This window comes from Caretta caretta, chromosome 3, assembly GCF_965140235.1.
Source record: "Caretta caretta isolate rCarCar2 chromosome 3, rCarCar1.hap1, whole genome shotgun sequence".
NCBI lineage: Eukaryota > Metazoa > Chordata > Testudines > Cheloniidae > Caretta > Caretta caretta.
In genome coordinates this window covers 131,920,375-131,945,553 of record NC_134208.1, presented here as the reverse complement: position 1 = coordinate 131,945,553, position 25,179 = coordinate 131,920,375, and the positions used below count along the sequence as shown (strand labels likewise).

Here is a 25,179-nt window from a genome sequence, read left to right as displayed (position 1 = left end):
CCACTGCAAGGGGCAGGGCCCTCCCTACAGGCGTGTGGGGCCCCCGACAACTCCCTCCGCCCCGCCTCTTCCCCTTCCCCCCTGCTCCGCCCCCGGCCCGCCTCTTCCCCCAGCGAGCCCGCGCTCCCCGGCAGTGGCGGGAAGCGGAGCAGCCCGGCCCCAGCCCGCTCCACTCCGCCAGCTCCCAGCCGCCGCGCTCCGCTTCCCGCCGCCGGTGAGCGCGAGGAAAGGACCGCCCCGCCCCCCTCACCGGCGGCGGCGGGAAGCGGAGCGACGCGGCTGGGAGCTGGCGGAGTGGAGCGGGCTGGGGCCGGGCTGCTCCGCTTCCCGCCGCCGGTGAGTGCGGGGGGTGGGCGACTTTCCCCCCCCCCCACTCCCTCGAGCGACGCGGCTGGGGCCGGGGCGAGGGAAGCGGAGCGGGCTGCTCCCGGCCCCCGCCAATCCCCCAGGCCGCTCTCGGCCTGTGGGGCCCCCAAAAGTGCCCCCTCCCCCCCCACAGTTCCTGCCTCCCAGACCCTAGGAGGCCTGGAGCCCTACGGGGGGGCTGCGTAGGGCACCCGAATGGCTGGGGACGGCGCTGGGTCTGTCAGTCTTTCTCCGTTGCACAGCAATCCTTCCCTCTTTTCTCCCCTCGCCAGGGGGCTCCCTCAGCTTCCAAGAGTCATTGGCTTTGGAGCCAATAAATAAGCTGCTGGCGGTTTTTTTGTAAATCTCTCCATAGCTCAGAGAGCCGTGTTGGGGGCCTGCGGTTGGAGTGTACTGCTGGTGGGAGGGGAGCTGCTTTCAGCATGCCATATATACGGAGCTCTCTGGGGTGTGGCTAAAAGGCTGGCTCATGCCTTGGCTGCTTAGGATGCTCCCTAGATGCTCAGGGCCAGATTCCGATCCCAGTTACACTGTGCGATTCCCAAGTAACGTCAGTGGGGTTACTCTGGATTTACACGGGTGTAACTAAGAGCAGAATCTGGCCGTACACTTTTTGGGACAAAGTTATGTGAAACTGGGTGGGAACTTCCTATGTCTGGCTGTGATCCCGGCAGGCAGAGTGGAGCTCAGCTGTCTGCAAGAACGGCTGTTCCATAGCCTGTCCCAAAGCCTACCCTTAGTAGCATTTATTGTGCATCATTAAAGTTAGCATGACACTTTTTTTTCTTGCAAAATAAAGAGCTTCATCCTGCTAGGGTGACCAGCTGTCCTGATTTTATAGGGACAGTCCCAATATTCGAACTTTGTCTTATATAGGTGCCAATTACCCCCACCCCCATCCTGATTTTTCACACTTGCTATCTGGTCACCCTATTCATGCAACAAAGTCCCACACCTGTGCTAGTCTGTGTCATGAAATGGACATAGCCTTGCCAGTTGCATAGCAATAAGGAGCTGTCTGACTACTGGGGAGTTTGATACATTGATGTAACCAAGGCTCTTAAATGCTGGAGTTTGCATTTGGACAGGGGTTAACTAAACAAAGTCTTCACTCTTCACCCAGAACATAGTGCAGAGTCCACTCAGAGAGGTGCTGCATCAACCTCCCCTTCCACAGGGGCCCAGATCTAGTCAGTGCAACCCCAGAAGTGTGGGGTGCTGTTCTAGGACAGGATATGGCCAGGAGACCCTCTGAATTAATCCATCTGCCAATCAGTCCTTCCTGACAGGGCTTTTTATTCAAGCCATCCTTCCAGAAGGAATTCTCTACACCTAGCCCGCCCTTGCAACAGCAAGTGTCAATTAAGAGCATCATGTGGATTTGCAACACCACCTTGTAGGAACCCATAAGCCAATCAATAGGCCACACTCACCCAGCTGTGCTGTTTCTCCATCTGTGACAAATACTTTCTGGAAGCGATTTTGCAGAGCTGGCTGAATTGTTATAATCAAAACTTTGCCCCAAAATGGCTTTTTGGACAAAACAAAAATTTTTGTAGAAAATGTTCATTTGGGGTAAATTTGGAAAAAACAAACTGAAAATCATTTTTTTGTCAGTAAAGTAAAACCAACATTTTCCAGTTTTCAAGAACCAAAATTTTGGAAGGGTGGTGGTTGTTTTCATTTTTTTTAAAAAAAAGTTTCCACAGGAAATCTGTTTAAAAAGTGATTTTTTTCTCTTTTTTTTTTTTTTTGTGAAAAATAATTGACAGTTTCCAACCGGCTCTCCTGTTTTGATTTTTAATGTGTAATAATAAGCCCTCATTGGATAACTAATCTAGGCCTGATGCTGATCTCTCCATGGTGTAAATCAGGCATGACTGATGGAGTTACATTGACATAAAACCTGTGAGAGAGGCAATTCCAGCCCTGGGAGCATAGGTCAATACTAACAACTAATGTGGGTTAAAATGCTTTTCAGTTTAACATTTTCAGATCACCATGGGAGAGAGAAGAACAGGGTACAAATTCCCAATTCAGAACATGAAAAGGGGTGTGGCATTCATGGCATGTGGTCTGCCTCTCAGGAAAGGAAGACACACATTGGACCAGATTCTGCTGTCAGTGTAGTGCTGATTTTTACTTCAGCAGAGTCACCCTGGAGTCACAGCATCATTGAGAAGTGAGTTTGGTCCCTAAGCCTTGACTCTTCAGCTTCCTCGATATTTGTGAGAAGTGCTATGTAAAAGATTAAATAACACCAGTATAATGATCAAAGCAGGGAAGGGGCTGTGTTAGAGCTCTGGAGTGACAATGCGGCCTGGTTTACATTTAAAATTAGGTCAACACAGCTACAGCACTCAGGGTGTGAAAAATCCACACCACATCCCCCTCCCCCCCCAAACTATGTAGCTGTGCTGACCTTACCCGTAGCATGGATGTTGCTAGGTCAATGAAGAATGTTTCCATTGATCTGGCTGCTGTCATTCAGGAAGGTGGTGCTCCTCCAGCAACAGACATACCCAGTCTGTCGCTGTACTACAGCTGCGTCTACACTACCAGGTTGGGGGAAGCTCACATCTACAGCTACTCAGGATGGTGCAATCTGAGCCCATGTCCAATTTAAATGTTTCTCTGAATCTTCTTCTCTAAAATCTTCTTTTTTCAAAACTTTTTGCTGGATTTAGCCTCTCTTTCCTATCTATTTTTACCTTCCAGGGTAGATTCTCAGCTATGCCCATGGATCATTGGGCCCAGTTGAAGAGGAGGACTGACGTGTGGGCCTGGCCCAGCATATGGTAGAGCAGCCTAGGGATTTTCTCAAAACTATATCAGCTGGCTATGGCCCCAGGGGGACACACCTCCAGCAAAGAATAGCCCCAGCAAAGTGGTGCTCTGGCCTTACCCCCACCCTATACCAGCTCTCTATACCAGGGGCTGCAGAGATGGGTGGTGTAGAAGTTCGTGTAACCAGATGCTTCCTGAGCTGGTGACCCCTGCCACACACACACACACACGCACTCCCCATCTGATGTGCTCTGGCCGCTTTCTACCACCAGACTGGCACAAAAAAGCTGGATCACAAGAGTGAATCTGGTCCTCAGCATTTTCTTTCTCCTCTTTGCCTCAATCTCGCCCCACCATTATCCCCCTCTGCTGTGTTTCTAACTTCCCCAGGGTCTCCTCTCACCTCCATTTCTATCTCCCATGTTCTCTCTATTCCATTTCATCCCACCACCACCCTTCCCTTGCCCCTCTCAGAATAGGAGCACAAATACTGGTCCGGCCGACCCTTCCAGCACAGCTGATGGGAGTGTTTCAAAAAGGGGTGGGTGGCACAGGGAATGTGTGGGTGTCATCCTCCGAAGGCGCGTGAGTTGACAGCCCTGTATTAATGACACATAGACGGGACATAGGCATGGGCGTAACACCAACCTTATTTGGCAGAAGCATGGAGCTGGAAACAGCCTACAGCCACATTCACACATACTGATCTGCTCTAACAAAATAGAGTAGATTGTACATAGTACAATGGCTGCCCTCACAGAGCAATTCAATGGGGATTCGGTGACAAGGATGTATTCAGCATCCAATCAAGAATACAAATTTATAATCACGAAAAAGGATGATTAACAATGGAAACTGCCAAAGACTAGCTTAAAGGATTAGAGGAGAGATTTCACAGGTTGTCCAATGAGGTAAATTTATAGATTTTAAGGTCAGGAGAAACCATTATGATCATTCTGGTCTGACCTCCTGCAAGGGCTTCAAACATTATTTTGAAAACATAGTGGAGTGCCTCAGTTTTGAGGAAGGAAACAAAATATGCATGGACAAAGGGTTTTACCCAGCGAAATCTGACCATTTCAGTTGAACCCTTGTTGTATTCAAACTGCCTCGGAAGCTGTTTGTAAATGTTTCCAGTCCTGTTTTGCTTGTGTTGTTATAACCAGAAGCAGAAATAGCTCCCAGGTGAAATACACACCAGGCGCTAAAGTCCCATCTGGTGAAAGCAAGTGAAACGCCACAGAAAGCTATGCTGTTGCATCCACGTATACCCAGTTGGAATTTGATTCCCTGATTTACTCTCTGACCATATAAGAAGGAAAACAGGCATTTGGATTTTGTAATAATACCATAATGAGCTAAGTTCCCCCATAGACATAAACGAGGATGCAGGTACCTGGCTTCCCCAAAGTGAAGAGAATGTGGTAGCTTAGAGACCAATCCTGCTTCCATCTAAATCAGTGGGATCAGTCAGGATGGAGCCCATAAGCACTCATTTAACATTTAAATCAGAGATCCCAATTCTTCCCATTGACTTCAGTAGGAATAGAACTAGGACAATGGCAGTTAGATACAGAATGGGAGAATCTGGTTGTAAGAACATGGCATCTTCAGGGCAATTACTATGTATATGAGTAATACACTGAATTTTGCTGTTAGGGACAGTAAGGACTGAGATGTCAAGAGAATTATTAGGCTTTCTCCAATGACATGGAGCATATGTAATTCACTGACAGGGATAATAAAGCCATTGAGTCAAATTCTGCCTGCAGATAAGCACACACAAATCCCAATGAAATTAGTAACATTCACACATAGGTGCCTAAAGTTAGGCTCTTGACTCCATATTTGGGCACCTGAATAAGTGGCCTGAATTTTAGCAGTGCTGAGCACCTAGCTCCCGTTGACTTCAGTCAGAATGGAGGGTGCTCAGCACCTCTGAAAATCAGGCCACTTAATCAGATGCCTGAACATGGAGTCAAGAGCCTAACTTTAGGTCCCCACTTTGGAAAGTTTAGTCTGCATGCATAGATCTGACAGCAGCATTTGTCCCATCATGAAGAGCAGCTGCTCTTCTAGATTAACCTTTTTTCCCCAGCAATTTAAAAATTTTTAAACCTGCTAACAAAAGCTTGAACTAAGACTGAAATTCACATCAGCACATAGTTCCCAGGTAAGCTCCTATGCCCCGCTTAAACCCTGCATTAGGGTGAATACCACTGCAAATGCCAGCAAAATTCTTATTTGTCTAGGCATTTATCCAAGGCTCATCACTGCAATATGTGGACACTTATGCCAATTTTTAATATAGAATTTAAGGGGTACCAGAAAACCTTTTAAAAAAGAAAAAGGGTCATATCCTCTAAGGCCTTACAGTTCAGGGGGGATAGCTCTGCAGGGGTCTGACAGGACGGTGTCCTATGTATTTCATTGTGTCTGGAGTTATCAGAATGGTTACCAGCTCTTAGCAAAATAGATGTATAAAAGATTTTTTTTTGTTTTGGAGGGTTGAGGTTGTTACTTTTAAGATGGAAGCAAACTAAAGCAACTGAAATGTAACCCCCTGAGAAGTGGGTTACCAACCAAGTCTAATGGTGACATTTTACCTAGCTAGCTGTTTATAGTATATGAGGTTAGGGCAGTTGTAGAAAAGCTGCCCAAAGAGCTAAAAGGAAATGTGAACCCTTCCCAAACTTTTGGCTAACAGATCAAACCTTTCTTATGCCTTAACGTTATTTACACTTTACAGACATCATTAAAAAAGCAAAATATTCTACAGGCTTAAAGATCATGTGCATTTCATATTACATACCTTATGTTGAAGTATGTAGATTTCAAAACATTTGTAGCCGTTGATAACAATGGTAACCAGTTTAAAACCTTTTTTCAAGCGGACATTAAATCCACCCAGTCTTTCCTTACAAATAATGTACATACTGTGAAAGTAGAATGAATTATATTGAAATTATAATTCATTAAAGAAATGCTACTTGAAGGGTTTGTTGAAATATAGTTATCAAGAAGAGAAACATTAAGGAATGTGAGACAATGGGTCCTCAAACTAATTAACTTAGAGCTCCTACTGAGCTAGGAGATTGGTAAACGTTAGTATGCAAATAAGATATGTATGTATATTTGTCAGTTTCTGCTTTCTTTTGTCTCTTATGTTAAATTAGCTTTGGCTTAGCTGTATAAATAAGTTATCTTGAGCCTCAGAAAGGGGCTCACATCTGGGTGCATTAGCAAAGCGCTTTGCTAATAAACAGAGCGGTCTGACAAATTATGTGAGTCCTGAATCTGACTTTGACAATTTGGAGGTTCCACCGAGATGGCAACCGTCTTCTCTGGGGCTGTGTGACTCCTGACTGTTCTTAGGACGGCCATGGCAAGCCGGCACCTGGGCATTTGGCCCAAGCGGTCCTTCTCCAGAACAGAAGGGTGCATGACCACAGTGAAGTCTACGCCATCGAACCTGTTGGTTCCCACTCTGTTCTGGTAGGGATCCCGGGATCTGACATCAGGAATCTGGTCAGGTAATTATTTCTGTGTTTTGTCCGGACTGAGGACTGTCTTGTCTCTGTGTCTATCCGTCCTTCCTGTGGTGTGTTTGAGTCTGGGCGCTGTCTCCATCCGGGGATCGGCTGACCAAAGGGTTCCTGTCCCCACGGTCTGAGTGAGTGAAATCTGCACCATCGCAGCCACACCGCACCTTGGGTAAAACCCTTGGTGTGAAAGCAAGGGCGATTGAGGCAGTAGCCTGTGGGCTCCTTTTGTGTGTTGCACTGGGCATCGCTCTGACGAACCCGACTTTCCTTCTTGTGTGATTGGTGTATAAAGTCCTCCTGTATGGATAACCAGACGTCTAAGTCGGGACAGTTCCCTGAAAGAATGCCGGCTCAGTTTATGTATTTTAGGAAGAGTCCGGACTCCTGTAAATTTCTGGAAAAATGGTCTAGGCTAAGGGGGTCAGGTAGAGTGGCTACTACCACCACTATGCTTCTGTCCCCAGAAGCCTTTACAGCTATTCTGAGGGAAAATGGGCCCTTTTCCCACAGAAAGGGACTGCTGCAGGCAGAGAGAGAATCTGATCAAAATTGTTTGACTATTGGGTAATGTAATCAAAATCACTAAAGGATGTAAGGGGTTTCTATTGGAACTTAACTTGGCTGCTCCTGGTTGTGTCTAGTTGTACAAGATGGAAGTGTAATCGGGGTACAGTTGTGTAAAAGAGTAATCACAGTGCAAGGGATGTTAGGCAAAAGAAAATTTTGTGTGTGTGTGTATAGTGCTAAAATCTGAAGCTGTGTCTCAGCTATTACCTGAGAATAAACTTATAGCTTGGTACAGCAGAGAAACTATTGCAAACATGATCTGTTGCACAAGAGGGGAAACTGAGGCACACCACCTCATGAATTTCATAAATGATCAGTGCGTGGGGTAATTCACTAGCCTGACTATAGAACAGCCTGACTATAGAACAAAATAAGTACAGCCTGGAGGTAATTCTTCTGTTTTTCCTGCAGTTAGCAAGGAAATTTGTAAAAGAAAGTAGTATTATTATTAAGCAATAATCTGTCCCCACCAGGGCGGTGGAAATTGTTTCTTTTGTTTTTAGACTCTACAAGCAAGCTGGCGCCAGTGGAAGAATAACTCAGAATACCATGGATCTATGTTTTGTGTTGTTTGTCTGTGGTGTTTGTCTTGTTGCTAGCATTCTTGTGTTTTAATGAACAGAAAACCTCATGACATGGGTGGGGGATAGCTTCAAAAGGCTGTGTATGGGAATGCAAAAGGCTAACTCAGGAGAATCCCAAAATTCAGTGGCCACTGTTAGGATCTTGGGACAAAGACCGAGTAGACGTCTTAAAAGACAAACTCGGCCAACCTAAAACTAAATTGGCAAAAGAAGAAGTTGATTGTTTCATGCAGTGGTGGGGAAGAGGCAAATCACAGGTGGACAGAATCAAAACTTGCCTCTCTCAAAGATTCTGGCTTCTATCCCACCAGATGCAACTCATTTTACTGTTGTTGATTTGTGCTCTGCTTTCTTTTCTGTCCCGGTTCACCCTGGCTCCCAGTTCCTGTTTGCCTTTTCTTACAAGGGGCAACAGTACACATGGACCACACTGCCCCAGGGGTATACTGAAAGCCCGTCATATTTTTCCCAAGCATTTGCCCGAGACCTTGCTGACCTTGTTTTCCCTTCCAGGTCCACGCTAGTCCAATATGTAGATGATCTACTCCTCTGTTCCCCTTCATTGTCTGCCTCTGAAACTGACTCTTTAGTGCTCCTTACTGCCCTAGCAAATAAGGGTCACAAAGCTTCTCGCTCTGAACTACAACTCTGTCAAGCTTCTGTCACATACCTTGGCTTTCTCCTCTCCCAGGGTTCCCGTGCACTTTCTCCCCCCGCGTCCAAGCTATCCTTAGCTTTCCCCGACCCCACTCCCCACGCCAGATCCAGAAGTTTTCAGGCATGGCTGGATTTTGCAGACAAATGGATTCCCCAATATGCCTCCCTTGCAAAACCTCTCCAGGAACTCACTCGATTCTCTGTGCCTGACCCCATGCCGTGGCCCCCTAAGGCCAATTCTGCCTTTGTTTCCCTCAAACAGGGTTTGGCTTCTGCCCCTGCCTTAGGGCTGCCTGACTACTCTAAGCCTTTTACCCTTTTCTGCCACAAACAATCTGGGTGTGCACTTGGAGTTCTCACTCAGATGCACGGAAAAAAGAACCGCCCAGTGGCTTATTTCTCTGCCACTTTAGACCCTGTTGCCCAAGGCTTACCCCCCTGCCTGCATGCTGTGGCTGCTGCAGCACGCCTAGTCGAAATGTCTGATTCCCTTGTTCTCCGCTCGCCTCTTACCCTCCTGGTCCCTCACTGACCTCACCCTGCTCCAAGACTCTGCCCCAGAAACCAAGAGAGAATCCTGGGTTGCCCAGGGTTGCTCTCTACATCCCGATTCCTTTTGGCGCTCGCCTACTGGCACCTTTGTAGCCCCCTTTTCACTCTACCCATCTCTGGCTGCCCTGCTACACAGTGTTTCACATGTCGAAAAGGAGGGGATGGTCTCTGCTGTAACTAAGACAGGATGGTGGGCCCCCCATTTTAGCTCTTTTGCAGCCCGCCACTGTGCAGCTTGTACCATTTGCCAAAGCCATAATATTGGTAAACCTGTAAAAGTGGCCCAGGGGTTCCGGGGCCTGCCTCAAGCACCGTTCTTGCACAAATGCCTAAGTGTCAACAATATGAATTTGTATTGGTTATGGTATGTTTATTCTCTGGTTGGATTGAAGCCTTTCCTTGTCGCAAGGCTGACTCACTGTCTGTTGCCAAATGTTTGTTAAATCATATTATGCCTGCCAAGGGAATTCCTGCTACTCTGTCCAGTGATCGGGGTACACATTTTACTGGACAACTTGTTCAACACCTGGACCGTATATTGCATATCAAACACCTGTTGCACTGTCCCTACCACCCACAGAGTGCAGGTGCAGTTGAAAGATGAAATGGTGTACTTAAGAATAAGCTTGCTAAAATTTGTAACTCTACAGGATTAAGCTGGCCAGTAGCCCTTATGGACATGAGATCCACTCCATCCCAAAGGCATAAATTAAGTCCCTTTGAAATTGTTTTGGGACGCCCTATGCAAGCTATGACTACCATTACTCCCATTCCAGATTTGAACTTGACTCACAGTGCGCTCCTTCAGTATTGCAAGGGACTAATGCAAGCTGTATGTCACTTCCATTCACAGGTTCAAGTCGCCTGGCCCACGGAACCCACCTCCGATGCTTGCCACAACCTTGAGCCAGGTGATTGGGTCTACGTATGGCGCCATCATTGAAAGCACGCCTTGGAGCCCTGGTGGAAGGGTCCTCATCAGGTACTGCTTACTACACAGACAGCTGTTAAACTATCTGGCATTGCAGTGTGGATACATGCTTCACAGTATAAGAAGGCACCATCCCCAGAGAACCAACCATCGCCTCAGGACAACGCAGAGTCAATTTTGACTTCAGAAGAAGACGTAGAGGAACAGTCTGCAATACCTTACAATCTACGCTCTTGTAAGGGTTGCCAGAAGCAGACGACGAGCAAAAAAAAAAAAAGCAGTAGCGAGCCTAGCACCTACTGCCTGGTGGGCATAAAACCGTGACTGTGGTTCCCTCAGTTGAGGTTGTCAGAACCAGAAGAGCCTTGCCTCCAACATACGCCTCTGCCTGTTCCTCGGCTGCTGGTAGCTTATGGTCTGGGGAGACCACGATGACAATTCTTTTATCCAGCAGCAGGTGTGGATAGCGCAGAACCTTAATATTTCTAATTGCTGGGTCTGCAGCCACATCCCAGCCCACTCTCAAACTGGTGTTCCTGTCCTGGCTATCCCACTCAATTCCCCAGACCTCACTGGAGGGCCTTGTCCGTTTAACAAAATATGGAACAGCAATGACACTTGGGATGCGGTGGGAATAAATGCATCTAAATGGATAAGTGTGGCGGAGGGAAAAGGTCATTGGTGTTGGGTATGTAATGGGACAGGGCTGGATCTGGGGAAAAGCCGTTGCCTTCAGCATATTGTGGCCAATGTTGTATGGGATTATTCAAACAAAACTAAAAAGTGGCGGGCTGGGTATGGAGATATGAATTTTTTTCTCAACCTGGGATCAAACAGAGAAATCAATCTCATGTTCCCCCTACAGTAACCTTAGTGAAAACAATACAATCTTTCAATGTCATGCAAATAACACCACTCCTCGTAAGGAGAATGACCCTGTACCCTTTGTGGGATACTCCTCCTCCTTTGCAAACACCTATACGACAAATGGGTGCAACTGACCCTTCCTGGCCTTAATAGGCCATCACTGGGTGTGTGGGACCAGAGCTTATACCGCACTACCAGCTAATTGGTCAGGAATCTGTTATCCCGCCCGACTCTTCCCACAATTCCGAGTGCTTGGAACCTTCCCTCGAGAACGCCTCCGCAATTTTAGGCGAAAAAGAAGGGACTTAACAGATGCCCAATGGTATGTAAACAACATAAGCCCCTTAACCTGGGAAGAGGCCATTGGCGGTTCCTTAATACCATTAGGGGGAGTAATACATCATGCAAAAAGTATCCTAAGGTTACAAGCAGCAGTTGAAATAATGGCAAATGAAACTGGAGAAAGTTTAAGAGACCTGGCCAAAGAAACAGATGGCCCTCCAAAACCGTCAGGCATTGGACATAGTGCTGGCGGCAAAAGGAGGGACTTGTACTCTCATTGGAAAAGACTGCTGTGTGTATATACCAGACAACACCAATGAAGTAATAGATTGTGCTAGCCACTTAGAACAAATAGCATATCTTCCCTGCGAAGAGCCAAGTTCTTTATGGAAGTGGCTAAGTAACCTTTTCAATTTCTGTGACATAGGAAACTGGTTGTTTCAGGGAGCCCTAACTCTCCTGTTTGGAATCCTAATAATTTTTGTATATTTTCAGTTACTTTCCTGTTGTATCCAAAATTGTGTCAGGCATGCTACACAGATAGCTGCCCCAAACCAGAGTGCTAATTTGATGATTTTAAATATCATTGATGAACAAAGAGATAAAGAACGATTGATATGTGGAACCCAGTCATTATTGGTCATTGCGTAGCTTGACCAAAAGGAGGGATTGTGAAAGTAGAATGAATTATATTGAAATTATAATTCATTAAAGAAATGCTACTTGAAGGGTTTGTTGAAATATAGTTATCAAGAAGAGAAACATTAAGGAGTGTGAGACAATGGGTCCTCAAACTAATTAACTTAGAGCTCCTACTGAGCTAGGAGATTGGTAAACGTTACTATGCAAATAAGATATGTATGTACATTTGTCAGTTTCTGCTTTCTTTTGTCTCTTATGTTAAATTGGCTTTGGCTTAGCTGTATAAATAAGTTATCTTGAGCCTCAGAGAGGGGTTCACATCTGGGTGCATTAGCAAAGCGCTTTGCTAATAAATAGAGTGGTCTGACAAATTATGTGAGTCCTGAATCTGACTTTGACAATACTTTGAAGACACTAAATGGTCTAGACCTGAAAACACTCAGCCACACGACTAAAGCTTGTAGGATTGAGTCCTATACCAGTGTGAATCCCTTTGTGATCATCTTTTATTCTAACAATCATTTACACACATGCACATACCTTATGTCTCTAAAAACCCTTATCTAAAACAAATGCAGTATTTGGGGATCTTTGTGATCTCTTTGATTTTACTGTGCAATTATTTCAATGGGATCATGACCAAGAAATCCATATCAAATAAGGCTCTTAGAGATTCATTTCTGTCTAACAGAATCATGCCACGATGGTTAAAGGAACCCATTTCAGTCATTCCAGGGTATGAGGGAGGAACACACAGGGGACAGGGTTACTGGCTTCCTATTTTACCTCCATTAGGGTGATACTGTCAAAACTGGTTGTTTTGTCACTTACCATTTTCCAGCCTACCAACTCCGCATTAAGGAGGATCCATAGCTCCTTCAGGACCTCTAGGGTGCATCCCCACAACCACAACACTCCCCATCTCCGTTTTCCTACTAGAAGGACAAACAGGGGGTCTGGGCTATTAGGAGTGGACTGAAAGACTTGGCCACTCCCAGTTACATTTCCAATCCCCTCATACTGCCGGGTCCATGAGAGTGGAGCACCTGAAGAGTGAGTGGTCAGGAGTTCCTGAGCAGAGGGGAAAGAATTTGGATTTTTGCTGAAGCTGAATTAATAAGGGCAGCCAAGTCCCATCCCCTAATCAAGGGCTAAAAGGTGTGGCTTCCTCTCAGGGAAGAAATGCTGTGGCTAATGAAAGGGAGCTTGAACAGTTAGCTCTGGCTTATCCATAGGCCTCCTAATTGTATCCATAGTTGGGTTTGGATCTTATGATTCAGTCTTTACTATTTACTGACAGCCAAACGAGGGCCACCAGATTGACTCAGAGTCTGAAGCCATTGAACAAGAACTACAACAGTAAGTTTCTGACCCCTTCTCAAAGAGGGATCTCCCTCAGGCACCCAAGTCCCTTGCCTAACTTGTGAGGAAGCTCCCAAGGCTCATCTGGGCACTGCCCCTGTTTCCCAAGAGGGGGTGTAGTTGATATTTGCCTGTGTATAATAGAGTGGAATGATCTATATTTAAGCCCCACTCCCTGTCTGCCACTGGGCATTTACGTTATGCAGTGTTTCAGGGCAGTCACAGAATGGCCAAATAAAGAGTGAAGGGCTCAGCTAAGTTATATATAGTTTAGCCCAGTGATTTACTAGTAGTTCTAAAGGAAAACCCTCTCCTGTCAGTTCCACTTAGAAATGGGTTATAAAAAACTTACTATTTACATTCTGTTCCAATGAGGCATTTGCAACACATGTGTTGCATAGGATCATTTGTCCAGTGAAATCTCTTTGGCGTTGGGCCAGCGTAAGACTGCATCTCCTTCAAAAGGAGTTTTGTTTTTGTTGAGTTTAGGCAACGCCTACAACCCAACAGCCTTTTTAAAAAGTTAGAAAAAGGTGTCTAGGCTGAGATGGGCACATTACAGCTATGACCATTTTTTTTAGAGCCAGGCTGTAATCTGGTGAAAAAGAGATTTTACGCAGAAAATGTGAACCTGAACTTGAGGCCAGGGCAGTACCTGTATGATAGCACAGAATAGGAAGATCAGGTGTAATTCTAAAAATTAGAGATGTTTAAGTATTTCTCAGAACCAAGAAAGCAGTTTCAGGTTTATATTTAAACTGGAAAAAAAGGACACCAAAGCCTTTTAAAATATATTTTGAAAACTAATTGTGAAGCACTCTGACCTTCTATAACCCAGTGTGTTTGTTTAATGTAGCATTGCTACTGTGTACAATAACCCTGCATCATTATTATGTCAATTTAAAGTGTCGTAACCTTTTTTTCCTCCCTAAGTTGTAACCAGTTCGAAAGAACAGGATAAATGTATGTAGAGATTTCAGCTCCAGAAACAGAAATAATCATGACATAACCAACTCCAATGGGGTGTGACAGAATGACTGATTTAATGCTTCTTGAAGTTTTTGGTTTCCTTCCACAGGGCATGGTTTTAAAAATAAACAAAACGAGATAATACATTAATTTATGTACACTTTACATACACTCTGTGTCACTTGGAGTTTGCAGCAACAGTAACAGAAATTGTTACAAAATAGAAAGTTACATGGCTGTTGCAGGTATTCAACAACCTACAACTTACAACAGTGTCATCCTGAGAGTGGTTAGCATGGTGATCATGTAAACATGCTTAGAAGCATTTACGGTGGACAATGGATGGGCCAGCTTCATCATATTCCTGTTTTGTGATCCACATCTGCTGGAAGGTAGACAGGGAAGCCAGGATAGAGCCACCAATCCAGACAGAGTACTTACGCTCAGGTGGTGCAATGATCTACAAGAGTAAGCAGAGCTCTGATCAGTAAACAAACCATATATGGGCACAGAAAACATTTTATGATTTACTACACCTAACTTAACATGTTAAGGGAGGTGAAATGGCATTTGCCAAAGAGGTAGAGTTAGTTCGAATAGGTGCATCTGATTGTTTGTAAAGTGCTTTGAAGATCAGCAGTGTTAAGTATTACATATTATTCCACTGTACTTGTCTGAAAATAAGTCTTATCTGAATATAAGAGTCAATAATCATATAGTCAAATGTACCTTGATCTTCATTGTGCTTGGAGCCAGAGCTGTGATTTCCTTCTGCATGCGGTCAGCAATACCAGGGTACATGGTGGTACCACCAGACATGACATTGTTAGCATACAGGTCCTTCCTGATGTCAATATCACACTTCATGATGCTGTTGTAAGTTGTCTCATGAATACCAGCAGATTCCATACCTGGTGACATGAGGAGATAAAGGAATACAGAGGTAAGTGCACTTAATTCACCAGTGAAGCAGAAGGATCAGTAACACTGAAGGGAAGGACTTCTTTGGAGAGAGAGGATTATATACCAATGAAGGATGGCTGGAAGAGGGTCTCTGGGCAACGGAAACGTTCATTGCCAATAGTGATGACCTGCCCATCAGGCAATTCATAGCTCTTTTCCAGGGAGGAGGAGGAAGCTGCAGTTGCCATCTCATTCTCGAAGTCCAGAGCCACATAGCACAGCTTCTCCTTGATGTCGCGCACAATCTCACGCTCAGCTGTCACAGGGAAAAACAAGATGTTAGAAGGTTGGAACAGGAGAGAGGAGAAAACAGCACAGCCAGAGGTCAAGGGGAACAGGCAAGGGCTCCAAAAGAACGTGCCTACATGTTTTCTGGCTCTGGGGGAGACTGTGGAGAGTCAGTCAACAATATGACTGGAGAGGGGAGTCAAATCATGATCCCAGATTTTCAACATGGAACATCAGATACAGATCCCTGTGTTTAACATTAAATCTATCAAACAAGACCACACTGAGCAAATACACACCAGGTATCCCCAGCTCAGGTTGTGTCTATCAAGTACAAACCTGTGCCAATTAACAAGCAAGTAGCTAAGTACAAGTGCCCATTGCACTGAGTGGTGATCCCTAGTCACACAAAGGAGTGCAGGTTTGCAGGATTTGGCCATCCCCATGGAAATTAAACAAGTCAGCCTCGAGCGTGACTGCTGTGTGCTGCCGATCAGAGGTGGTGGTGGGCGTGCAGGCTCCACTTACCAGTGGTGACAAAAGAGTAGCCACGCTCTGTCAGGATCTTCATCAGGTAGTCAGTGAGGTCCCGACCGGCCAGGTCCAAGCGCATGATGGCATGTGGCAGAGCATACCCCTCATAGATGGGCACGTTGTGTGTGACACCATCACCAGAGTCCAGCACAATACCTGCGAGGGGGTGGGAGAGTGAGTGAGACCGAGCACCTCCCTAGGCCAACACAAGGCAAGGCTGGGGAAATGGTCACAAGGGAAGGAGCAAACCCTGCAGGACCTCACGGAAAAGGGGCAGGCAAAGTTTGTTTTTACTAGTGGCAACATCAATCTAAAGCAGAATGGGGGGCCTCTCTTCATGTCTAAGAGTCTATGCCAGGGGGTCGGTGCCCTCACTAGGTGAGGGTGGGTGGCACCTATGCTGGTAGGTGGATGCCCCCCAGGTGAGGGTGGGTGCTGTTTGAGGCCCATTACCCTCACTTACCAGTGGTACGGCCGGAGGCGTACAGTGACAGAACAGCCTGGATGGCCACATACATGGCGGGCACGTTGAAGGTCTCAAACATGATCTGGGTCATCTTTTCACGGTTGGCCTTGGGGTTGAGGGGGGCCTCAGTGAGCAGGGTGGGGTGTTCCTCGGGGGCCACACGCAGCTCATTGTAGAAAGTGTGGTGCCAGATCTTCTCCATGTCATCCCAGTTGGTGATGATGCCGTGTTCAATGGGGTACTTAAGGGTCAGGATACCTCTCTTGCTCTGAGCTTCATCCCCCACGTAGGAGTCTTTCTGACCCATACCCACCATGACACCCTAGAGAGGAACAAAAGGGGGTTGGGAAGCTTAACATCTCTCCGGGGAAGGAGGGAGAGAGTCACACGTTATCCACCCTGGGGAGTGACAGCCAGCTCAGGTCAGAAGAGGAGAAGGCTCCCAAGTCACAGGGCACAGCTAGGGCAAATCCAGCCTATTGTAAGAGCAGGTGTGTCTGCATGGAGCACAGAGCACATTTGTGGGGCACTGATGGCGTATTATATAAGTGTTAGTAAGTAATATATATATATGCTAGTTTCATGATGGGAGGAAGGGTGATTGGGTCACAGCTGGTGTGACAGCAGGCAATTGTAGCACAGCTGGCATATAAAGTACTCAGTCCCATTATGGAGGGGGGTCAGCCTCTCCCACGTGATTAGGGACTTTCCCCAGAAAGCAGGGGTTGGTTTTTCACCACTACCTCTGTGAAGCTGCAGTCCTGGAACGGCTAGAAGCCAGGGCATCGTACCTGATGGCGAGGGCGGCCCACAATGGAGGGGAACACAGCCCTGGGAGCATCATCCCCGGCGAAGCCAGCCTTCACCAGGCCAGAGCCGTTGTCGCATACGAGCGCGGTGGTCTCATCCTCATCACACATGGTGTCGGCTTTCTGGGGAACGGCAAGAAAATCAAACCACCATAAGAGCCGACGAGAGACAATGCAAGACAGCCGCAGTCTCACCACTCATGATCCACTGTCCCAGAGGAGCCAGGCTCTCCCCACCCACAGAAGGTGCGGGGTAAAGTGGGGCGTGGCTTCAGAATGGGGCTGCAAGGTCCAATGGGCATCTCAAAGGGTTTGATTTAAAACAAAAAACTTCTATGGTACTTTAAAGTGGTTAATTAAAATCACATTTTCAACTCAAAGTAGATCCAGCCTTCCCTTCAATGTTATAACTCTATTTTAAAATCTTTATTCCACTCAGTATGGGTTATAGGAAATTGTAAATTAGCTCAAAGAACTAATAGAATTAATCCACCACATCCTCAGTAAACTGCATTCTTTATTCCTTGATCCTCATTTTATCAAGTTTAGAGATTGTCACCATGTAATCTGGTAGTTTTAATATATACAGTTAAGCTACACACAGTGATTATATTTGGTGGTGGGGGGAGGGTAAAAATTGTGATCCTATAATCATCTTCAATTGATTTAAAAATCTCATCAGTCTGGAACACAAGTTAAAGTAGATCATAGCGGCCAAGAGTATTTAGGAGAAATTATTATAAACCTTTATCAGGATAACAATAGTAAGCCACAGTTTTAAAATAAAGGCCAGGCACTTTGATTCAATAGTGTGGTAAAAACTGGAGACAGGAAGAATAAACTTTCAAAAGTTACTTTTCGCCTAGTTATTAAAGGATTTTAAAAGTTTGAAACAATACACGTGCTGCTTTCAATTGGATGGAATTAAGAAACTGCGAAGTAATCCAAGTTCCAGTACCATCTTGGATGGCACAAATAGTTAAAATCCAAATAGTAAAAATCTATGGTACTGTGCTTTTCCTTAAAATCTGAACCCCCGCCCCGCCGGGCTACAATCAAAGAGAAGACTGGCTCAGCAGGAGCCACTTAAACGATGTCCCTGTTCATTACGATCAGTAACGAGGTCCTGGAGAGGTAGGTAACGCGTACCTGCTAGCACTCTCTCCCTCCACCCAGCGCCAGCTCAGCTCCAGGGAAGTTGCCCGGCAGATCGGCCGCAGTCCAGGCAAGAGGCGCTAGTTTCTCGCTGCCTGGCGAGGGATCCGAGCTGTGCCCCCGCGTGTAGACGCGATCCCTCCCCAGCAGCACGAGGGCAGAAGCCTGGCGAGCCAGCCCGGCCTGCTCGCTCGCTCTCCGCAGCGGAGGGGAGGCTCCCGCCTCGGGGGGCTGGCGCTTTGGCGGCTCCCCAGACACTGTTTAGTCTCGGGCCCCGGCTGGGCGTTTGGCGGCGCGCCGCGCTCCCTGGGCTTTGCGGACTCAGCCCCCGCCCCCCCCGGCTCACCTCGGGTGGCTCCTGGCTCTCCGCTCCGGCTCAGGCTCCTCGCGGCTCTCCAGCTCGGTGAGCTGCCCGGCCCCGGCAGGTCTTTATAGGGCCGCCGCCGCCGCCGCCTCCCCCGCCGGCCGGAGGAATGTCTCCCCGTCTGTCTCCATATTTGGGTGTTGGGCAGCGAGCTGGCCCGGCCGGAGCCCCCCAGACCCGCCGCGCGGCCGCGGGGCTGCCCAAAGAAGGAGCTCCTGGCCCGGGCCCAGGGACCAGAGGCCGGGCCGTATAAGGAGCGTCTGCCGGGCCCTCCCCGGCCCCCGCCTCGGGCCAGGGGAAGGGGCCGGGAGGGCCCGTGTCCGAAATAATCCCGACCCCGCGCTACCCAGAAAGGAGAAGGCGGCGCAGGGAGCCACCGGCCCGGGGCAGCCAGGGGGAGGCGAGCCCGGCTCAGCCCGAGGAAGAGGGGCGGAGAGCTGCGCCGCGGGGTGAGCGGCCTGGGCTGGCCGGGGGCAAGGGGCTCTGACGCCGGCCCGCCGGGAGCCAAGCGGCGGGGACCTCTCCAGCGCCGCTCGGGCCCCCCAGCAAGGCCCCTGCCTTTGGCCGGGCACTTCCCGCTCCCCACTTTCATGCCGGCCGCCTAGCGCACAGCGCCCTGGCGAGCCAGGCACACTTGCGTAGGGTCTCTTGAAGCGGCCCCTTTGTGTCAGACACACCGGCAGCTCGGGGGACGCTGCCTCCTAATGAGCATTCTCCATCCCAGGGGGAAGGGCCCGCGCAGGGGGCCACGTTTCCTTGTCTTAATCACGGCAGTTTGTTTTTTTTTTTTTTGGTAGAAAAATTCAATCTTGCACAGCAGCAGCTTTTTATCATAATAATAAAAACTGTGCAAAATCAGTTTTATATATAGATGAGAAAGACCCACGTTCTGGCTCGTTGCCAGTATGGGTTGGACAGCTCCCATGCACAGTGGGTCTGCTGTTGTTTATGCTATTTGTACCACTGATACATTCAGATATATTTAAAAAGAATTCTCCAGGGATTTGAATCTACTTATGGTCACGTAGAGGTTTAATGGTCATTTTGGGTTGGGGAAGGCTGGAAGTCCAGCTGGTAGTTGTCGAACTTCTGTTAGGATAGGAAACACAGCAGCTGCTTACGGAGAGAATTGAAATAAATGGATCGTTTAGCGGGACAGGAAAGCCAGATATGGTGACAAAAGTTAGTGGAAGAGAGAGGCAGCCTCACTTAGAGCAATGGTAACCAACATCTACTTTTCTAAAGTACATAATGTACACATATGCTGGAAGGAATCCATATGCTCACCAGGGTTTTTCTCTATGGAAGATAAAGGTAGAAGCGTTTCCACCATAAAATATCCTTTTATAGGCTATTTCTCTGTAAAATTAGGTAGAAGAAACTGCTCCTACATTTCCTACTTATAGTTTCAGCAACCAGCAAGATAGCCTAGATACGTAATTAACAAAGGCCTGGCTGCATCTACCACAAGACTTATTGAGGAAGAGAGGTTTCAGAGTAGCAACCGTGGTAGTCTGTATCCGCAAAAAGAAAAGGAGGACTTGTGGCACCTTAGAGACTAACCAATTTATTTGAGCATAAGCTTTCGTGAGCTACATGCATCCAATGAAGTGAGCTGTAGCTCACGAAAGCTTATGCTCAAAGAAATTGGTTAGTCTCTAAGGTGCCACAAGTCCTTTTCTTTTTGAGGAGGAGAGGTTTGTAACTTTCAGGCATCCTGAAAAAATGCTTGTAATTAAATTTTAAAGGTAGGGATCACAGAACATTATTAAGTACCCATTCAATTCTTGTACAATTCTTTGCCAAATCAGGGAAGGGTCAGTTCTTCCTCCATAAATAGGAATTGTATTTACCCCAACAGAGAATAGACATAAAAGGGGGAAAACACATTTAGAAAAGTAACAGATTGTGTAGGTAAGAAGGGGAGTTAGCACAGATGAAAATCTAACACTGAAAAGGAAACAGTAGATTATGATTTACTTATACACAATGCCCCCCTCATAGTTTCATTTGCCCTATATGGGATCTGACCTTACATTTAAAAATCAGTTTCATATTAGTGAGCTCTTTAAAGCACACAGATTTTATTGGGTCTGGTTTAAAGCTGCATATGAAAAAAATGCATAGGGTAGCGGTGGATGATTGCTAAAGAAACCCTTCAAGAGATATTGGTCCTGGGAAAATTTATATCAGTGACTATTTCTAATACCAGAAGGCTGATGTAGATTTAACCACTAGCTGTTGGATCCTGGTGCACTCCAACTGCAGTTATGAACTGTATCCATTATTGACCTGCTGAGTTCTGATTGGCTTAGAACACAGACTTGATGTGTGACTCAGAATAGCTCATCCATAAGGGTTTTAAAAAGGTATATTAGTCTTACTGATAAGCTGCCTCTGACAGGATGAAACTACTCCATAGTTAAATAAAGGGGAATTAACGATTCATCTAGCCAGGCTCTGAATAAGCAGAGATTCTATTTGGCATAGGTGAAAGACTTTCTTTAGAAATTTCTGTTACAATTAGAAGGAAGAATCAGGTAAAGGAGATGAAGAAAGCAGGTCTGGTTTGTAGCAACCAACTATGGAGAAATTAGGGTAGGAGTAACCAAAGGAAAATCTTTCTGAAAAAAAGGACAACTAAAATGTGGGGTAGAGAAAGAAGTGCGAGAAGGAAGTCTCTGTGCTACCAGGAACCACTATGAAGGAGAAGGCATTTTCTGCAGTTGGATTTCCCCAGCTGCAAGACAGCAGCAAGGTTTATCAGGAGACAGGTGACTTTTCTTCTTCTCGAACATTTAATCTCTGCAACTCCTAGTCTGGCAGCTCTTCCCTTCGCCTCTGGCTGCACCCTATGTCTTTTTGCTGCTGCTTTCCATTTCCACTTCCTGCCATGCTATTGTTGTAAAACAGGCTGGGGGAATAATGATTTTTTCCTCTTCCTTCTTCCCAAACTCTGACTAAAACTGAACCTACATAAATTCACCATAAAAAGAAACTACCTTTCCTGAGGATTTTAAGGAATCACAATCAGATATTAAAAAAAGATGCTCAGAAGCAGACTAAAGTACAGGTTAGTTATTTCAAGAGAGATGTATTTGTAGTCCAGTCATCCATATGTGGTGGCATAAACCATGCTTAAAATATTAACAATGGAAGCATTGTCAGTGACCTTTTATTGTAAGTTTTGAAAAAAAATTACTGGACATATACCATTTTGGTTTTCCTACAACAAATCTCATGGTATCTCAAACTGATACTATCGCTAAATATGATAAATAGCAATTCAATATAGACAAAAGCCTGGTGGCAATATTATTTTTCCACATAAAAGGCCACTTCCCCTGTATACATTCTCTGGGATTAAAACCTAGGATAGGCACAAGGGGCTAAACCAATATTTATTTATTTTTTCAGTGGTCAGCCACCACAGCAACAAGTCAGTTCACATTTCAGCAATAAGACCAGGGCAAGAATAAAACTGATCTCCGTAGTGGAATGTCCAATTTCTTCCACTTATCTTGATACAAATCTCAACTTCACACCCTTTCCCATTATTCTTAAACTTGTGATTTTACAAGTGAGGGTTGGACATTTAAAATGATTTGTATCCTCTACCAGGAAAGAAATGCTTAATACATTCTTTAATTATAAAACTTATGTAACACCCCCCCCCCAAACATTTGAGAACATTTTCTCCCCTGTTTAATTTAACCACATGGCTAACTGAAAACTTTCTTGCAGGAACAGGTAGTAGTCTATACTTATTGTAACGGTTTCCCTTCATTGCAATTTTTTTAGATCTATTATGAAGCAAAATAGGAGACCCGTGACATTCATATGTAGTGCTAAATGAAGACATCTTCTCTGTGCCCCTATTTGAGAGAAGTCTATTCTATAAGAGAAGTGTTCACCATAAAGTTTTGTTTTAGTGAACAGATTATCAGAAAAGCTTGGAAATAGGAGCAAACACCAAATCTTAACTCTGTAACTCTTGCAATTTACACTTTGGACCCCATTTGCCCTAATAGAAGCAGATCTCCAACAGGAATCACGGAGTTCTGACTGCATAGAATGAACAAGCAGCTGCAAAGGGACAATAACCCAATAATTTTGACCTTTCAAATTTTATACTGACATGGTGAACACATTGAACATTCCTAATATCCAAATATTGAACTTCAGTTTGAGTATGGAAGTTATTAAAATAAGTTTTGTTTTAAATCTACTGCCTACAGCCTAGTGCTTTAGAGATCCTCAGATGAAAGGTACTATATCAATGCAAAGTACCTTTTACACCAGCACAAGACCAAAGAGCCTTAGCTGTGAACATTACACAGTTCATTTGTTGAGGACGTATACTCCATGCTGCGCAGGACAAACAATCTGCCTGCAGGAGCTTACAACCTATAAATATTGACTTTCTGCAAAACAGAATGCTTAAATAACCCTTTCTTTGGAGTAGATTAAGGGCTAACAGCAATCTATAGTTATACATAAACTTTAGCCAGTCTAACAGCTATTGAGATGTCTCTCTTGGCATACGCTGTGGATTATGACTGGGTACAGGTGGTTTGATTGTATGGAGATGAGTCGGAAGGGCAGGGGCTGAGAAATCCCATCAGTACGTTCAAGGCTTGACCAGAAATGTCCACATTACTAGACACTTCAAGCTAATTTTAACAAAGCTAAAGCCCAGGAATAAGATACCCCTACAAAGAGTGCCAGTCCTTTGATATACCATTTCCCATCTCCTAAATGTTTAGTTTAGTTTTTAAATAATTTGAGATCCCGTTTCCATTTAAAATTGTGTTTTACATGAGTAAGTAAATTTCCAATACTTTGAATTATTCCCCTTTTGTAAAGTCAAAGCTGTAAATTCTACCTGCTGCTCTCACAGCCATGTAATACTGTACAAACAGGTGATGTTTAATTGTGTTGACTTTTTACAAGGTTGCTAATGAGTATCTCTTCCATATTAGTTAGAACACCTCTAGCTAAGTCTATTCTTCCAAACATGTTCAGCCTTTCAGCCGAGCACTGTATTAGCACAGGGAGGGGGGAAGCAATGGTGCGATAGCTGTGCTTTTTAAACTAGAAATTGGATTCTCTTCAACTGATTTAACTTATGACCTTCTCAGCTGTTGGATCAAGTTGTTTTAGCAGGCACCTAGCCAGGGCAAGTAGAGCATAAGGGTATGCAAGTTGCTCTGCATTCAATCTCTGGACATTAAACTATTTGTAAAAGAAAAGCTCCTCCTGCGATTTGTCAGATTAAAGCAATTTTTATATGATTTTAAATTAAACCTGTTATTTCAGTATGAGAACCATTACAATGTTTTAAGAGTTACATGGACTTTTTTTTTTTTATCATCGTGTCAGAGATAAGTGAACTGGGGTAAGTTGGCATCTACTAGTAAAGAACGAGTCTTCGAATAAGGAAGGTCTTCCTGGACTCTCACTTTGGTAACTGCTTTCTAGGTTTCTTGTGAGCTTAGGTTCTAGGCATTTATTGTCAATTACTGTAGGGTGAAAACGTCAATCTCAGTTTTAAAAATGTAAAAATCTATAGATAACTTTTGTATTTGTAATCTTAATCTAAAAAATTGCTCTGGATTTGTTGAAAATTTATGTGAAAAACTGCATTTATGTACAAGTTGAAAGACTGATGTATTTGCTAGGCCAGGGGATTTTTGAGTCAGGAGATCTGGGTTCTATTCCCGTCTGCCACTGACAAGGAGTGACCTTGTGCAAGTCACTTATCCTTTCTGTGCCAGTTTCCTTTTCTGTAAAGGGGGACTACTTACCTATCCATTTTTGCATGGATCTCTTCAGATGGAAGGTGCTGTATCAATGCAAAGTTTTATACCAAAAGCCTATTTTCTAAGCAGAGTGCTTTACACAAGTGTGGCTTTAATTTCTTACTCCAAAAAGCTATATATTCAGCCATCATTTAACATTTACTGTATTTTTCCGCAATATATACCCTTGGGGTGAAATCCTGCCCCCAGTGAAGTCAATGGCAAAACTCCCATGGTTTTCAATGGGGCCAGGATTTCACCCCTGGTGTATGTGCTGCCAGTGCTGAGACTTCCTGCACACGAGACAAAAGTATAGAACAAACGTGAAACCAAAAGAGGCACAGAAAATGAAAGGAGATGGGAAATGGTATATCAGAGGACTGGCACTCTTTGTTGGGGTATCTTATTCCTGGGCTTTAGCTTTGTTAAAATTAGCTTGAAGTGTCTAGTAATGTGGACATTTCTGGTCAAGCCTTGAACGTACTGATGGGATTTCTCAGCCCCCGCCCTTCCGACTCATCTCCATACAATCTAACCACCTGTACCCAGTCATAATCCACAGCGTATGCCAAGAGAGACATCTCAATAGCTGTTAGACTGGCTAAAGTTTATGTATAACTATAGATTGCTGTTAGCCTTTGATCTACTCAACCATACATTTTCAGCCATTGGGAGAGAAAGTAAGTATCCCAGAGAAAAATTAAGAGACTTAGCTATATTGTAAAGACTGTTCATTTCAAAAGCCAAA

General features: G+C 45.3%; 1 protein-coding gene and 1 long non-coding RNA gene across 4 annotated transcripts; one reads left to right on the top strand and one right to left on the bottom strand.

Moving 5' to 3' along the window:
• The first annotated feature begins 249 nt into the window (after positions 1 to 249).
• Positions 250 to 12,152, top strand: LOC142071594 (uncharacterized). 2 transcript variants are annotated; one of them, XR_012667720.1, is made up of 2 exons: positions 250 to 336; positions 9,912 to 12,152. It is a non-coding gene; the product is annotated as an uncharacterized LOC142071594 (long non-coding RNA). The 2 variants fall into 2 exon arrangements; XR_012667721.1 differs by lacking the exon at positions 250 to 336 and adding an exon at positions 2,100 to 2,548.
• Positions 12,153 to 14,161: 2,009 nt separating this feature from the next.
• On the bottom strand, positions 14,162 to 18,890 carry ACTA1 (actin alpha 1, skeletal muscle). 2 transcript variants are annotated; one of them, XM_048843894.2, is made up of 7 exons: positions 18,613 to 18,890; positions 17,094 to 17,234; positions 16,300 to 16,624; positions 15,831 to 15,992; positions 15,139 to 15,330; positions 14,841 to 15,022; positions 14,162 to 14,571 (listed from the first exon to the last, which is right to left on the bottom strand). In XM_048843894.2, exons 2-7 carry the CDS (start codon positions 17,220 to 17,222, stop codon positions 14,428 to 14,430), a joined length of 1,134 nt encoding a protein of 377 aa, XP_048699851.1. In that variant the 5' UTR covers positions 17,223 to 17,234; positions 18,613 to 18,890; the 3' UTR covers positions 14,162 to 14,427. The 2 variants fall into 2 exon arrangements, with proteins under 2 accessions (XP_048699851.1, XP_048699852.1); XM_048843895.2 differs by lacking the exon at positions 18,613 to 18,890 and adding an exon at positions 18,261 to 18,515.
• Positions 18,891 to 25,179: the final 6,289 nt, after the last annotated feature.